Source organism: Pelmatolapia mariae, linkage group LG22 (genome assembly GCF_036321145.2).
Source record: "Pelmatolapia mariae isolate MD_Pm_ZW linkage group LG22, Pm_UMD_F_2, whole genome shotgun sequence".
NCBI lineage: Eukaryota > Metazoa > Chordata > Actinopteri > Cichliformes > Cichlidae > Pelmatolapia > Pelmatolapia mariae.
The window spans coordinates 19,490,548-19,507,052 of NC_086245.2; the positions used below are offsets into that span (position 1 = coordinate 19,490,548).

At 43.3% G+C, this 16,505-nt stretch overlaps 2 protein-coding genes across 2 annotated transcripts; one reads left to right on the forward strand and one right to left on the reverse strand.

Annotated features, from left to right (window-relative positions):
• The first annotated feature begins 1,319 nt into the window (after nt 1-1,319).
• Nucleotides 1,320-10,705, forward strand: wasf2 (WASP family member 2). The gene is made up of 9 exons (XM_065469537.1): nt 1,320-1,430; nt 2,571-2,736; nt 2,964-3,098; nt 3,236-3,389; nt 4,552-4,669; nt 4,812-4,933; nt 5,902-6,057; nt 6,350-6,819; nt 9,280-10,705. The coding sequence occupies exons 2-9, from the start codon at nt 2,604-2,606 to the stop codon at nt 9,438-9,440; spliced, it is 1,449 nt and encodes a 482-aa protein (XP_065325609.1). The 5' UTR covers nt 1,320-1,430; nt 2,571-2,603; the 3' UTR covers nt 9,441-10,705.
• Nucleotides 10,706-11,160: 455 nt separating this feature from the next.
• On the reverse strand, nt 11,161-14,135 carry gpr3 (G protein-coupled receptor 3). Its single transcript, XM_065469540.1, has 2 exons — nt 13,897-14,135; nt 11,161-12,780 (listed from the first exon to the last, which is right to left on the reverse strand). The coding sequence occupies exon 2, from the start codon at nt 12,748-12,750 to the stop codon at nt 11,755-11,757; it is 996 nt and encodes a 331-aa protein (XP_065325612.1). The 5' UTR covers nt 12,751-12,780; nt 13,897-14,135; the 3' UTR covers nt 11,161-11,754.
• Between the last annotated feature and the right edge of the window lie 2,370 nt (nt 14,136-16,505).

Below are 16,505 nucleotides of genomic sequence, written 5' to 3' on the forward strand. Positions count from 1 at the left end.
TGTTGATTTGAGGTGAAGTTGAAGAATTTGATGGTACCACTGGCAACAAACAGCCCGAAGCATGACGCTGCCACCATCATCCTTAACCGCTGGTACAAGTACAGTGTTGTTTGGTTTGAGAGCCTCAACTTTACTCTTTACAACTTTACCAAATAGCTTAAACTTTATCTTGTCCATTGACCATCTAAACCATCAAACCTTTCTTCTGAAGGTATTTGGTTTGTCCATGTGGGCAGTTGCAAATTTAAGTTGAGCTTGAAGATGTTGATTTTGGAGCAGAGGCTTCTTTCTTGGTAAGCACCTTCTCAGTCCATGGTGATGCTTCACTGTGGACAGTGACACTGGTGTTTCTGCAGTTTCCAGTTCGCAGTAGGCTTGAGCCTCGGTGGTTCTTGGATTATTCCTGAACATCCTAACCAGTTTCCTGTCGCTGAGGGTGACAGTTCGGGGCTTCTTCCAGGCCTTGGCAAAGTGGTGACACATCTCAATAACTTGTACTCACATATAATTGTTTGTACTGATGATCTTGGAATCTGTGGTTGTTTACAAATGACAAGCATTAATGTCTCTATGAGTGTATTCGAAAGGTTGTGTTGAATAATTTGAGATAAGCACACATCCACCTAGGTACTGTATTCACATGGACTTGATGGTGGGAAACAGCACAAAAAAGTAAAAAGAAAAAAAAAGTCTATAAGCGTGCAACAATTAAATTACTTTGATAGTCCATTTCCTCCAACCACATTGTATGGACACTTGATCTGTGAAGGAAAACAAAAGCAGCTGGGTGTAACAGTGTTAACTTTATATGCCAAAACAAATGTGAGCACTGTACCGCAAGATGAAGCCCATTGCAACATTAAAATAACCACACTGTCTCAAATGTATTCACCACATATTCACAGGGGTGACGCCAACTTCTATGTGATTGAGTCTTCACTGAAGCTCTGCAGTTTGCTCGGGCTGAGCTGAGGTTAAGCAGGCACTTAACACTCACCGAGGCTTACTGGACAACCTGCTTGTCGGTATGAGCTTTTCTCCACAGCACATTTTATCCATGGAAGCTAATGCCAGTCATTCCTCGGACGCGTTCCAACTCGCTTGAGCGCACGTTGGAATGTGCCGCTGCCTCCACCCTCTCTTACGTAAATTGCGGACAGATGTTTGCCACTAGTTTGGGTGGAGTTGCGCTTTTTACGTTGCAATTTCCACATCCTGTTCTCGGTTATAGCAGGTGACAGGCCCAGCAGCCAACCAGCTTCAAAGAACTCCGCCGCTCGACCAATCAGAAGTTCGCAACCCCGGGACTTGGGCGATCTGTTTAGCTCGGTCCCGCATACAGTACCGAACAACATTTCTTAAGAAAAATCTTGAGACAATAACAACTGTAGGGCTGTATAAAGAGACGCCTAGGGTTACCAGGTTTGACGGTAAGTGAAATGTCTTTGTTGTGTGTTGTTTTGTTTAAGCGAGTGGCGTAAATGTACGTTTGTTTGGCTTTTCCTTCGATATAAGAGGCGCCCAGAAGTTACTTCCTGCTCTGACAAGGCCGAGATCCCAAGTTACATTTAATCCATTTAAGTGACGTTAGGGGCGCAAAAAAAGTGTAACCCGTCTTTTTTACCACGTATTTACTCACGTCAGAGAAAGTTAGGAGCTCGGTGTAAAGTTGGGGGGGGGGGGAAAGTGCAGGAAAGCTGGCTAATAGCACTTTGTCAAAGGCAGAGTGGGCGACCTGTCAGTGACGAACAAGCCTCTAAGCCTGAAACGGACGCATTCCTTCATTCACGATTAATCACTAAATTCTCCAGGTAGCTTGGTAATATACACATCCCGAGGTACGAAGGTAGCGACCCTCCATTTTTCCCGCTTTCTTTTTCGTTCCTTTTCTACACACAGTAACATTTATGCCATGATTCACCACCAACAGGAAAAAACTTGTAATTAGGCAGTTGCAATGGGCAACAGCAGTCACAACAGGGTGTACTTAGAGAGTAAACCAAAATCAAGGCCGCACTGTGTTGAAAGCAGGGAGAGTCTGCAGTCACTGCAAATCTCTGACCCCTTAATAGGAGCTGTCGTTTGCTTATCTTATTCAGTCTGGACACTGTGGAGTTACTGCACTGCGTGAGCTCACACGGCTGCCCTGACTGTAATCTGTTTAAAATAACGTGATGTGTTTCCACTGCTGTAAGCAGTGCGGAAATCACAAATCCACCTAGTTCTGCTCTTTGCTATTTTGGACATTTTAGATTTGTCCACTCTAAACCGGGTGGGTGGTGCATGTTCGATGGGTGGAGCGAAGGCATAGTTTTGCTTCTGCTTTAGCTCTGTCTGGGTCAGTGTATTTTTGTAGGCGTCTGTCTCATGTGACTTATTTAGGAATGGAAGCATCATGTTTTTGTTTTAACCTCAGTTTGATTAGTCTGTGAATTGTTAGGACCAGTTCACAGTCGTGTCATAATGAAAATAGGTGTTCATTGGGTGCAAAAGTATAGTAAAATTGAATATTAATTTGATTACATTTATATGTTTTTCACTCCCCTGACCTACCTCTCCTTTTCCAACAGGGTTGGGCTGCCCTACCCCCAGCACACCCCACCATGCCTCTGGTGACGAGGAATATAGAGCCGCGGCATATTTGTCGCCATCCCATTCCTTCTAACATCCGCAGTGAGCTGGAATGTGTCACCAACATAAGCCTGGCCAACATCATCCGCCAGCTCGGCAGCCTCAGTAAGCTTCTGTTATGCTCGGGTGTCAGTGTGTGTATGAATGGTTAATGAGCAGTGATGAATATGTATTACATGGATGTTTATTGTTTTTAAAAAAAGGTTAATGCATTTATATGTAGATGTGAATTTTCATTGGCTATGCATGCGTGAGATAAATCCTTTAATTGGTGCAAGTGAGAAACTTGTGTGTGTGTGTGTGTGTGTGTGTGTGTGTGCGCACGCGTGCAGGCAAATATGCAGAGGACGTGTTCGGGGAGCTGTTTGTTCAGGCTGGAGAATTTGCCGGCAGGGTGAGCTCGCTTGGAGAAAGAGTGGATCGCCTGCAGGTTAAAGTCACCCAGTTGGACCCCAAAGAAGAGGAGGGTATGTACTTGCACATTTTACTGTTAACGTTACTACTTATACTGGTATCAGTGTAGAGTATTGGTTTGAAACCTCCTTTGCAGAGAATCTAATGAACACAATACATGTTTAAAACATTGCTGGTCTGTTTCTCTCAGTTTCTTTGCAGGGAATCACTGCAAAGAAGGCTTTCAAAAGCAGTCTGACCCAGGACCAGCAGCTCTTCACCAGGCCGTCTCTGCCAATGCCTGTACAAGACACTTACACGACCTGCGATCCTCCTCCACCGCTCAATCAGCTCAGCGTATACCGGTAAGATGCTGCACAGACCAAGCTCATATTTATCCACTGCAGCAGCTCCAGCAGTGAATAACAAGAACACGTGCAAGCGCATGTGCCCATATGGAAAAACACATGCATGGGAGATTCTTGTAATGACTGTGCATTATTTAAGCTTACCCCTGTTACATGTGCTTCTTATCAAGGAGAGGGTCTCGGAGGTGTCTGGGCAGTATTAGGTTTGATTTAAGGAGGCTCAGTCCAACACGAATGGCAGTTTTACACTAGAAAACGCATAGTACGCCTTTACAAAATCCTAGAGAATTATGGTGTCGACGCCATAGTTTTCCCTGTTGTTTTGTTTTTAGTGTGTAACCTCTTTAAGTCCAGGCAGTTTTGGGGTTTTAATACTGGCAGCTGTTTGACAAGCCACACTTGTTGCTTTTGCTGTTAAATAACCCACCAATCAATTGATTGCCCCAGAGGGCAGTATGGTGGTGTCGTGGTTAGCACCATTGCCTGGGTTCTCTCCAGCTGCTCCGGCTTCCTCCCACAGTCAAAAGACATGCATTTCATGTTAATTGTTGATTACGAATCAACTGTGGGTGTGAATGTGACTGTGAATCGTTGTCTCTCTGTGGGAGCCCTGATTGGCAACCTGTCCAGGGTGTACACTGCCTTTTGCTGTGTAGTAGTTGGGATAGGCTCCAGCCTAGATAAGTGGAAGAAAAAGGGACGGATAAATTCATGTAGAGCGTCTTTAGTCACAAGCTAAGATATCTGTGAGTGTAGATCATTTACAAGGCACGATATGTCATCTGAAGTGTGAATAATCAGAAGGCAGATGAGAGTGAGAGGGTGATCTCTGCGTAATTACCCCAGCAATGTTAAATGTAATGTGTAGAGCAGTGCCTGGTTTGAATGTAAATGTGGTAATAATTTGTCTCGGATCATTCTTTACGGACAATGATTTATCCGTGCGGTGTGATGTGGATGTGACTAAAGACATTAGTGTATTTTTAGTGAAGTTTTCTTTTAAAAGGGGAAGTTTACTGGCATCTTAAGACTAACACACATGGTAGATAACCATCTTTTAACTAACACTGTATTTTTTTTTGTTCATACTTGTAAGATAGCACATTGTGAAACTGATACCTAGAAATAATTATTAACGTCTGTAAATTGTTGTCTACAGAGACGATGGGAAGGAGGCCCTAAAGTTTTACACCGACCCCTCCTACTTCTTTGACCTGTGGAAGGAGAAGATGCTGCAGGACACCAAGGACATCATGAAGGAGAAACGCAAGCACAGAGTGAGACTCATCAACACCCTCATACACACAAAGACATGAGTCATTACATAAGTAAAAGCAATCTACAATTAGTCACATCACATGAAATTGTTCGAATCCAGTGCTAATCTTGCACATTTTAAACCGTCTCCTTAATGAGCAGAAGGAGAAGAAAGACCATCTGAACCAACGGACCCTCAATCCTCGAAAGATCAAGACCAGAAAGGATGAATGGGAACGGCGTAAGATGGGAGAGGAGTTTGTTGTACCAAAGTCTGACTTGATGTAAGTTTTCTGAGATGCCTCCTTTTTGTTTATCAGTCATTAACAGTGACTGGGATTCAAAAGAACAAAAACCATCAAAGTCTAATTATAGTAAAATAATATCTTCACAATAGTCCATCACAAAACATCAGTCATTTTCATCCAGCGTCATCCACAAGGCTGCAGTGGCTCTGAGCCCTGACATACCCAGTAGGCTTTAATGTGGATTTCAAGCATATCTTATAAATCATTTAATTAATACAATAAAAACATATTGTTTCTCTTTACAAAGTAAAAAAACAGATCAGACATTATTTTGCTCATTCTTTCCCCTTTTATCACTGGATCTGTACACAGTGGTTTGGATGGTATGTCCTGTCAGAAAATGTTCTCGGGGGGTTGGGTGTAGAGCTGGCCGTCATTGGAAAATTGCAGTAAACTAATGTGTGAGTCACACTGGGCCCTGTTCTTGATGGTACTAATATGGTTGCATACTTTTATGTGTGTGTGTTTGCATATGTATATATGTTTGTTTTTTAATTTTAATATATATTATAATTAAAAGAATGAATACAACAAATGTGCACAAATTAGTTAATAGTACTCATTATAACTCAATAACATCAAAGAGTCCTAAATTCCTCGTTTTGGATTATATTCTTTTTACCAAAATGGGAAGTTTTGCTGATTCAGCTCCTGCAGTGTTTCATCGGCCTCACAGCAGGCCTGATAAGGAGAAAAAACAGTCCGATTTCCTGTCAAGCTGTATAGGTGAAGAACAAGCTATTCTCTCTCAACACTTTGTGTAATGATCTGTTTCTGCTGCTTTAAAATGCGTTTGGCACGTCTCTGAAATTGTTATAAATGTGCATAAACAGATGCTGCCTGAGCACCAAATGCTAATCACGTCCGTGTTTCTTATTATTTGTTATTTGTACTTGTGGTCTGGTTTACTTTTGGGCTCACAGCGATGTCTCATTTCTTATAAGGAATTCTTCTGAGGGCCTGAATGGCAGTATTGGATCTGGGGAGGGCTTCAACTCTGAAAGCCTTGAGCTTAGCACAAACTCCTATGCTTATGATCCTGGCTCCCCTCCTCCTCCTCCCGGTCCCGATGAATTGCCTCCTCCGCCTCCGGACATGGCGTAAGTACTGTAACATCATACATACCAGCCCACACATGCTCATAGCACACCACCACCCCTGCAAACATGTAGTGAAAGTACAGCCACACGTACAGCTGCACTGAAATCCTATACGCGCCTTCTGAGCTGAAGCTAAATGGATTATAGTCTTTGACTTTGTGATTCTTTAATGAATAGGAGCTGCTCTGGAAGCAGCTGCACACAAATTGCAGGTTAATGGAGGGAAGTGAAGGCTCCATTATGCCGTTTATATTATCCTTTATACCTCCAACTTCCTCTCCATCACTTACAGGTATGGTAACGATGGAGCACCCACCCAGAAGCGTGTCAGCATGCTGAGTCCAAGCCACCCTCCTCCTGCTCCCCCCACTGCTTCTTCCCCAAACAACTCCCGCCCAAGTCTCTCTCCTCCCCCTGCACCTCCTCCCCCTCCTCCACCTTCTGGTTTTGGGATTCCCCCACCTCCCTCTGGCTTTGACACCCCACCTTCTCCCCCTCCGCTCTTCTCCTCTTCCGCTCCTGCTGCTCCCCCTCCTCCCCCATCTATGTCCGCCATCCCTCCTCCACCACCTATGCCTGCAGGCGGGGGTCCACCGCCACCACCTCCTCCACCGCCTCCCCCCGGTCCTCCTCCACCACCTTTCGAAAGTTCTGCTCCTCGTCCGCCACCTTCTGGCGGGGTAACAGCCTGTTCTGCTCCCAAACCTCAGCCAGAGCCCGTCAGTGACGCTCGCAGCGACCTGCTGCAGGCCATCCGACAAGGTAATGCACCGCAGGAACACCTCGGGCCTCATGGGCTGGACCAAAGTCTCAAACATGGGAAACAAATAAAACATGCAACACATAACAAACATACATATATAACGAACCATGAAGAATTTTACTGTTTTTTTTTTTTTAATGTTTTATTCTGTAATAAAGTTACACATTTATACAGCAGAACAACAACAACAAAGCTTAATAAAGTCAAACCTGCGTTTTCTTCATAGGATAAGAGAGAGAGATAAGATAAGAATACCAGAGTTGAATTGGAAGGCATGGCACTCCGAGGCAAATCGTTAATTAACTTTGTTTTGAATTTAATGCTCTTTTAAAGGTACAGTCAGTCATTTTTTTGAGTTTACTTTGCTGGTATTCAAGTAGTTGTGTTTTATGTATGTGGCTAGAGACCAGCTGGATGCATTCTACGTTAAAAGCAGAGGATTCGAGAACTCGTAGGCGTTCTTGTGTCGCAAACTTTAATTTGTGTCAGAATCAAGATATAAAAGATGAGACTTATCTTTTATTACGGGAGAACGGGGCCCCTTCACCAAAGAAATGAAAACATGAAGAGAAGAGACAACAGCAGTGGCATCTAAATAAAGCATCATCTGTTCCTCCTCACATCAAGCCTCATCTCCTAAATCAGAAAAAAGTGCAAAAACATGCTTATTTATTCCTAGTATTTTCAAAATTACTTCTCAGCAGCAGATTAGACATGCAGCCCTCTCATCTTCAAACAGCTGACATGGTTAAAGAGTCTTAAAAAGCACACTTTCCCTCTGAACAAAACACTCCAGAGTTGTTGTTTTTTTGTCCTACAACAGCCACCGTAGCTTAATTTATGCACTTGAATTGGGAAATGTGAGAAAATAGATATCAGTTGACTGCAATCTACTGACATCTAGCAGTGAGATATGCACACCCTTTTCTTTTAATACCACTATTGTTCTAAAACGTGATTATCAGTGCTAGTTTCTCAGATAAAGATTTAAGCACTAACACAATACTTAAACTATCAAAGAGTAAAGAAGATATCTGCTCTGCGTTTGTGCATACTAACATGTCACCATTTACTTTGTCTGTGCATTCCCTTACTTGCCAAACATTTACAAAGCAGATTAGAGAAAAAAAATATTGAATCCTGCAATGTTTACTACTTAATTTGGTCCCTGCTGCTTGCCGCTGTTTTTTGGCACATTTTTACTCCCAGCTGTCAGTGAGTGAAACAGTGTGATACGTTTGAGCAGGAGTATAAACAAAGTGGCATGCATAAAAAAAAAAAAAAGTGGACCTACAAACAGTGAACTCATGTTCAAGAAGCCAATTTGAGATGATTTGAGCTTTGTGACATGATGTGTTACACTTGGACATGGTCAGCAACAGTACTCGGCTAGACTGTGCTGTATAATGATCGGCTGGTACTTACGGGACCCAAAGTCTGCCAAGAAAATATCCTCCATACTATTACACCGGCGTCCATTCTGACCCTACAATCTGAAATCAAAACTCAGACCAGGAAACATTTCTTCAGTGTTCTTGTCCAATTTTAAGCCCTAGAGATGGTTGTTTGGGGAAATCCCAGTAGATCAGTAGTTTCTGAAGTACTCTGGCATCAACAACTGTGCCACGTAAATGTTTTTTGGTTACGGTCATGTGATTGGCTAATGAGACATTTGCATTAATGAGCAGGTGAACAAAGTGGCTAGTAAGTATTTTGATAGTTTTAACAATTAAATTAAATCAAGGCTGCTGACAAGAAAAGTCCTTCAAAACCCTGAATGGTTTGTTTGTTTTTTTGGGTTTGTTTTTTGTTTTCTCCACTCGGCAGTGAGTATTTTCTCCACAACATGTTGTGGCTTACATAAATAAGTGTGATGTCCTTGACTCCACCAGCTCTGCAGTCAAACTGATACTCCTCTTCACAGCCATACGGTTCTCATCATCCTGTGATACATACAAAATGATATGCTAATCGTGTGTTATTGTTGAGCTTTATGAGCTGTTTATCTTAAACTTAGTTGATTTGTTGTAGACTTTAACGCTGCAGTCAACTCCCACTCGCCTCAAACCATTATCTGGAAAGTAGTATGTCTCTGTATCAGCACAGCAGGGAAGAGGGCAGAGGAGGAAATGAATTATGCCACCGAGCTGTAATTTATTAAGTCAAGGACCTTAGGTAACATGTTGTTCAGCTTTTAAAAAGACAGTGTGCGGTGGTCTTGAATGATATTAAATACTTAAAAACTGCATTTTAAGTATTGAGTATGTGGACTCTTTCCTTCAAGTGCCATACGTGATTTGTGACTACTATCTGCCAGCTCCCTGATTACCACTACGTGCAACATAATAGTCAGTGATGACAACGTTTTTATATGAATGACCTAAATAATGACAGAGTTAAGCTGGATAAAGATTACTCAGATGTTGAACACGCCTTTAAACCGTTTAACACGCTTTCAGGTTTCAACCTGCGGAAGGTGGAGGAACAGCGGGAGCAGGAGAAGAGGGATCACATTGGCAACGATGTGGCCGCCATCCTGTCGCGCCGTATCGCCGTGGAGTGCAGCGACAGCGAGGACGACTCCTCCGAGTTCGGAGAGGACGATGACTGGTCCGATTGATCGCCATCCCTTTTCCTCTCACTACTGTGTGCGTGTTTGTGTCTGTCTGTGTGTGTGGTTGGTTGTTTGTTTGTTTGTTTTCTTCCTCAGTCTTAGAAAACACCTGTGCATTCCCATTCAGATTCCAGCCTTCAAGTACAAACAGCACAGAAGTCTGTGTATTTTTTGTGTGAAAGCTGGTCACTTTGAGAGGACGCGTGCATGTTGTATTTGCTTGTGACCAATTTCAAATCACATTCCTCGATCCAGTCACGTATATTCAAAATAATTTATGTCAGAATTATAAATGGAGCGTACGTGTCTGGTTTTGTCCTAGTTTGCCATTAATTCTCATTGGGTGACACACGGCTGTTATTGATGCAAGAGCGCTATGTGATGTGACGCACGTCTCTCCTGAGCGCGTGCCTAAATGCATCACCTCCGCCTCTCTCTGTGTGTCTGTTACAGTCAGGTATCCTTTGCTGAGGGCTTAAAACCTGGTTTTTAGTGGCTGTGGTGCATTATGGCAACAGATAATAGAGAGTAAAGTCGAACACAAACACACACACACATGCATGCAACAGCTTCAGTTCACAGTAGTTATATCTATCAATGGAAAGACAAGCTTCTTCATAGATTATGTGATACGGATGTAAAGTTTATATCTATGGATTATTAATTCAATCACTTTAAATCCCTACAAAGCACAGTTTTTATTACATTTTGTATTTTGTCTTCTCACTTTTTCTTTGTTTTTTAAGTGGTTTCATGAGAACCTTTGTCTTGTGGTTGTAGCTCATAAACAAACTCAGTAATTAATTATTCAGTGAGATAAGGAGAGAGGTATTGGCTGATGTTAGACACCAGGAGTGTTGGATATGTTTGCCATACTTAACATATGCAGAAATTTAACATTAATAACTTGATTTTTATTTTTAATGTTATTTTTTTTGGCTAATGTATTTTACTTTTCTTATGTTTTTCTTCCTGCAATTGTATTCCGAGATTTTCTGGGGATCAACTAGAATCTGTTGCTTTGATCACAGTGCCTTTTTATACTGAATTTCAGTGTTTGTGCCTTAATTTGGTTAGCAATACAGGTTCCTGTCAGCTTTCTCCAAAACTATGATGATGAGTCCAATGAACTGACTGTTTAATGTGGACCACTTTTCTTTTAAGTCTGTCTGTGTTAATGCACCATGACACGGCATGCTTAGCCAAAGATCTGCTTCTCCTGCCTTAAATTTCCAAATGATTAGTTCTTTCAATAAAGAGAGTGAATTTCACTGACTGTTCAGATTCTTGGTGTGTGTGCTATGATGTCTTAAGTAAGAGGTTAAACCTTGAAGAAGGGAAAAAAAAGCTCTGCTCAGGCTTTCCGTGACTCATCCTCTTTATGTCTTTGCTGGACACCTTTCATAGCCCTCGGTGCCGCGTGTGTAGAGAGCGTGAAAATGAACTGACTCCAGAAATTTTCAGAAAACTGGTAGGAGGAGAGAGAAACCTCTTGCATAATCGCCGCATTCTCATGCCACGGCTGCTTCAAGGATGCAGTGGGTGCTCCAGGACAGTAATAACATCGCCCATTGCTTCGAACACGAAATAATTTAAGATACAGGAACAGCAGCAGCGGTCCGAGTTAAAGAGTGAGAGATGGAAAGAGACAAGCACTAAAAGCCCTGCTAGCAGTGAAGAAGGATGACGTCACTTGGTAGAAAAAATCATATTTATTATTCATCAGTATAAAATATTCATTCATTTTTTTTAAAAAATGGTTGTGCAACTCGGAGCATACTCTCAGTATGTTTCAAAGTGCCTTTAACAACATGTGCAAAATATACTCTCAACATTATAGAACATGTTGCTTTGCAGACATTCAAGTAAATGAACTCAGGTTTTGGATCACATGTCATTACACTGTGAAAGGCTTCTATTTATAATCTCTCCAATCTTGTTGTTGTAAAGTGCCGATGCTCATCAAGTCTGTTTTATTTATATATATATTTGTATAATACACATTATAGTATTTCTGTGATTGTTTTCTTCTGGGAATCCACTGAAGCTACAGTTGACTGAGGATGAGGTACACAGCACAAACAGTATCTTTTGTCCCAAGATGGCCACCAGCCAGGACAGCTCAGTACATTCTGATTTGTAGAAACACTTTTATCTCTGAAAAGTGCTGCCTGCGCGTGTGGGAGTGTGCATGTGTCAGAGACTCCTCGTTCTGGATCCAAGTGACAGTCAGTGCAGCAATGAGTGTATTTTGGCACACAAACGGTGATATGTCTGGCATAGATCTTATGTTGGGTTGAGTCTGCTGAGGTTTGGCAGTTTACACATCAACAGGGTAGTGTATGTGTGTGCTGTGTGAGTATCTGTGTGGGCAGCAGGCGTGGAGCAGCACCTTGCGAATGTCTTTGTGTCTCAGACTGTAGAGAATGGGGTTTAGTAGGGAGCTGCCTGCAGCTGGCACCAAGGTGGCATAGGTGTACAGAGGAGGGCTGGACGCATCTCCCAGCAGCCCCCAGAGGGAGAAGGGCATCCAGCAGCCCACAAACACACTGAGGACCAGGATTAACCTAGAGAAACCTCTCCCGCTGCCATGCTTGCTTGCATATGACTGATTGGAAGGGAGGAAATGCCTTTGGGTAGCGATGGCATGGGCGTGCCGCCTAGCGACACGGCAAATCCCAGCGTACAATTGCAGGGTTACCATTACAACCACTAGGAAGCCCCCACACAGCAGCGATAGATATGTCCGGGTCAGAGGTCGTGCTACAGAACAGGAATTTGGATCTTCAAGACAGTGCCATCCCATTGCTGGCCCCGCCCCAATCATGCATGCACCCAACCAGACCAGCAGCAGGAGGATGGCGGCTCTCCGCCGCGACTGGCCTGAGCCATAGGTGAGGGCGTGGCTCAGAGACAGGTACCTGTCCAGGGCAACACCCATTAGGCTACAGAGGGAGGCAGTCAGTGATGTCACCAGTAGTCCTGAGGTCAGCAGTTCTGACCAATCACTGGGCTCCACACAGAACATGAAGAGGAAGTGCAGAATCAGTGCCACACCAGCCAGAAGATCAGCCATACCAAGGCTGGCAAGCAGCAGGAAGACAGGGGCACGAAGAGACGAGGTGGCCAGGATGGTGGTGACTACGATGGCATTCTCAGTCGCAATGAGGGTCCCTGAAACACAGAGGGCCACGCCCCACACTGTGAGAGGTGGGAGTTCATAAGCAGATGACCTTCCCAGTTGGTCTGATGGGATGATGGGCTCTGCACCTGAGGATTCAGAATCCCAGCCCAAGTCTGTGGCGTTCAGGATCATTGTTTGGTTCAGCAGTCACACCAATAAAACCTAAAGGAGAGAGAAAAAATTGAGAAATACGTTACTATCAGAAAGATGAGTCACTACCACAGCTCCCACATGTCCATCGAACAGCATTTCCAGAAACAGAAGCTGGTGTGGTTTGAGCCACAGGATGCAGGCTGGAACATCACACAGAGCAGAAGAGCACTTGATGTGTTAATGCACTGCTTCAAATGCTATAATCTTGTAATCCAACACGGCTGAGCTATTGAGAAACCATCCTACCACTATAAGACCTTCAGATGTTGTGCTCTCCTGCTCTTTGTGATATCATTACCTGTTCCATTTTGGGAAAACAACACAAAAAAACTACTTTCCAATAGCTATGTAGAAAAAAAGTAGTCTTGAAAGCCCATATAAGGTTTTATTTCTTTAAAAATTATCACTTTTTTTCCAAATGTTTTTTTCAAATGTTTTTTTATTTATTTATTTATTTTTTTTTTTTTAACAGTTACCCAAATCTATGTGTTTGTATTTTGGGACGTCACGAGATGAAGTCTTGCGGGAAGGAGCGAAACTTCCAGTCAACCAATAGGCTATGTATTTTGAATGGTTTGGGATAGATATATAATATTTAATTAATCACCAGGCTAACAAGTGACTGTAAAAGGTGGGCTCTCATTTCCTGACCACTGAAAAGAATGAATGAACTGCATCATTTTAAAATAGGATTACAGCTTAAGGCATATGTGCGCGTGGCTATATGTAAACTCGATTTATTATGTAAGCCACAGTCTGGGTTTTCCTCGTGATGCCGCACAGCAGAGGCGCAGAACCTCGAATAAATTCTACGTGCAACATGCATGCATGAGAAAATCTGCGCGGTAAGGATCTTATCAGTTATCTGCTCGCACACATGAAAACAAACTGGACGTCCTGCAAGAACGTCATTAGCGCATTATTTCTGCGCTCCTCGGGCACCGAGTCCCTCCCGCACACCCCGCGCTCTTTCTCCGTTCCCACAGTGAGGAGGTATATCCCACCTCCTGACGCAGGGGACCCTTTAGTATCATACAAATGCGGGTTCACTGCACCGTAGAGCGTGTCCCCCAACACATGCACGTACCGAAACACGTTTACAAGCATGTACTAAATTCCTCTCACCTTATTTAAACGAGTCAGTCCTCTGCGGGAGTAACACTGATTTTTTTCTCTCTTTCTCCTGTAAGATCCAGCACAGGTGATGGAGCCGAGGTGAGGCTGTTCGCGGTAAAGCTCGACAGCAGGTTTAAATACCGACGGTTCCCGTGTAGACACAGCTCCGCGCTCCCGTCTTCACCAAAGTTGCGCCAAACTCTCACCTGGCGTTGCTTGCATCTCTCCTTCTTCAAGCTCCCCGGATCGCTCACTGGAGGCAGAATGAATGTTCTTGCGCGCGGGCTCATCCACAAGAGTCTGTCTGACGTCAGTGACTGGGAGCCTCGACCAATCAAGGGACGGCGCCAGGGATGCGGGGAGAAGTGGGAGGGGACGTCCATGGAGTAATTTCATTCAGAAAAATGCGGCAGAGCCCCGTCGCCCCTCCCACTGCGGCTCGCTAATGCTCTCATTTCTTGTAAATAACGACCATCGACGGACACACACGTTTTCTCAATAAGACCCAAAGCCCTTGCTGAAGGTGAGGATACGAGTTTGTGTTGGGCAGGGCTGGAACTTGGCAGCTGTGAGCGCACAGCGCTAAGCGCTGGCGCTGTCCACGGTGCTGAATCTCAGAGTATGACTCATGGGGAGATGTCGTACAGGGAGACAGAGAGCCTGCTGAATGAACGAATGATGGGGAGCAGCTTTAGCTCACACTGAACTCTTTTTAAACACAATTTAAATTTATGTAAAGCACATAGGTGAAATATTCTTGAGGGTGAAGTGGTGAAAAACTAGCCTGTGCGTGCATGGTTGCACTAACAGAGATAAGGGTATACTAATATGGAGTGCTGGGTAAAATTCAAAAAGTATTATACACTAAAACTGTTTTCAAAGAGACGTCAGCATATGTGTGTGTATATATATATATATATATATATATATATATATATATATATATATATATATATATATATATATATATATATATATATATATATATATGTAGAAAGATAAATAGATATATAGATATAACTTGTCTTTGTGAGCCTCGCACAGCCTCACAATCATTTAGAAATCTTCTAAGAGGATTGAGCATTTGTGTCTTGGCTGTGGGTGGTGAGGGCTTTCCTACAATCCAGCAAAGACAGGAATCAATCGTACATTTTGCTTGTTATCCACCGTATTTGTCTTGTCTTTTTGATTTTTAGTATCGCTTCACAGAAACGCACGCCCCCACCTCCCCTACAGTAATACAGCAGCAGGGGATTCGTGGCTTCCCCCATTTTGACACGAAGCGTAGGACGCTACAGGCTGGGCTCAACAGCTGTCTGCGTGGTGGCGCACGGCGCTGAGCTAACTGGGGGAATCTCGCCTTGTTCGAGCCATATTAGGACACGCTTCCTGTCGATACACCCCTCCTACGTCACCGAGCTGAGTTGAGGCGCAACACTTGTCATCTTCGTAAATGTCGCCGGTATTAAGCAGCTTCTACAAATTTCTGCAGAATCACGGCTGCTCTGCTCATGTTACCCACTTCTTTTTACACAGCATTAAATTATTTTGTTAAAATATTAACTGTGCTTTACATTAATGTAAAACACTTAATAATTATAGATTATTTGTGTGTGCGTGTGCCACCCTGTCCTTTATGTTATTATGTCATGTATATCTTTTCTAATACTAGCAGTGCTCCGTGGAGTGTAAACTAGTCTGTGGCCGGTGTTGTGGATTGCTTGCCCACAGCGGAGGAGGAAATCGTGTGGAACAGGATTGCGGAATATCCCTTTGTGTGTGTTTTTTTCTTTGCTTCCTAACACACACGAGCCACTCTGAAGAAAGATCTACCCAGACAATGGGTGCCAGAGCATATGAGATGTGGGAGTTAAAGGAGCCACGTCGATGTGAGTGGAGGAGGTGGCGATCATTGCATAAAGCTGCAAAGTTTTGTCGTGATCCTGGACTCGGTGCACGTTTTTTTTTTTTTCCTGCGGCCTGATTGGGGGCTGTGACTCAGTGCATCTGCATCACAAAGCGACAATTTAAAAGGTCGGAAGCGCTTCTGCATTTTGTGCTGATGCATTTGCCCATCTGCACGTTGTGGAGCCTCTTATAAATAGCTCACCCAATGCGCAACAGGTTTTTGGAAAATGACGCAATTTTTTGTAATGTTGCCTTTCTGTACATCAACACAGTCGCTTTAAAATCAAACAACCAGGATGTGATTCAGATGCAGAGTCTGAGCTTTACATCAAATGGTTTAACAAACATGAAACAGTCTGAAGTCTAGAACACCTGGGCATCGTGGACAGATTCTCTGTGCCTTGTTTAGATGATGTGAAGGGTTTTTCTTAATCAGATGTTTTTTGTTGCTTTTCAGGCCTTTTTGTGTAGCTGAGAAGGTCAGTTGTTGATTTGTCCTGTCCTATAAGGATTTTGCTATTTCTCGAACAGGACTATTTGGTTTTTCAGCCTTACCTCCATCACCTACATCTATGTCTCTTTGGACCTTAAGAGTTCTGCTGAAATTCTACAGAGTTCAACACTTGGAATCAACTCCAGCTCTCTCACCAGCTTGATTTGTCATGGAATAACCAGGAAACATTGCTTAATTGCTGTTGAAACTGCTTATA

Excerpts from the sequence above, each read along its gene's own strand:
- wasf2 (XM_065469537.1), top strand. The coding sequence starts at position 2,604 with ATGCCTCTGGTGACGAGGAATATAGAGCCGCGGCATATTTGTCGCCAT. Across the intron at positions 3,099-3,235 it reads GGACCCCAAAGAAGAGGAGG|TTTCTTTGCAGGGAATCACT; the intron begins GTATGTACTTGC and ends TGTTTCTCTCAG. Across the intron at positions 4,670-4,811 it reads AGGAGAAACGCAAGCACAGA|AAGGAGAAGAAAGACCATCT; the intron begins GTGAGACTCATC and ends CTTAATGAGCAG.
- gpr3 (XM_065469540.1), bottom strand. The coding sequence starts at position 12,750 with ATGATCCTGAACGCCACAGACTTGGGCTGGGATTCTGAATCCTCAGGT.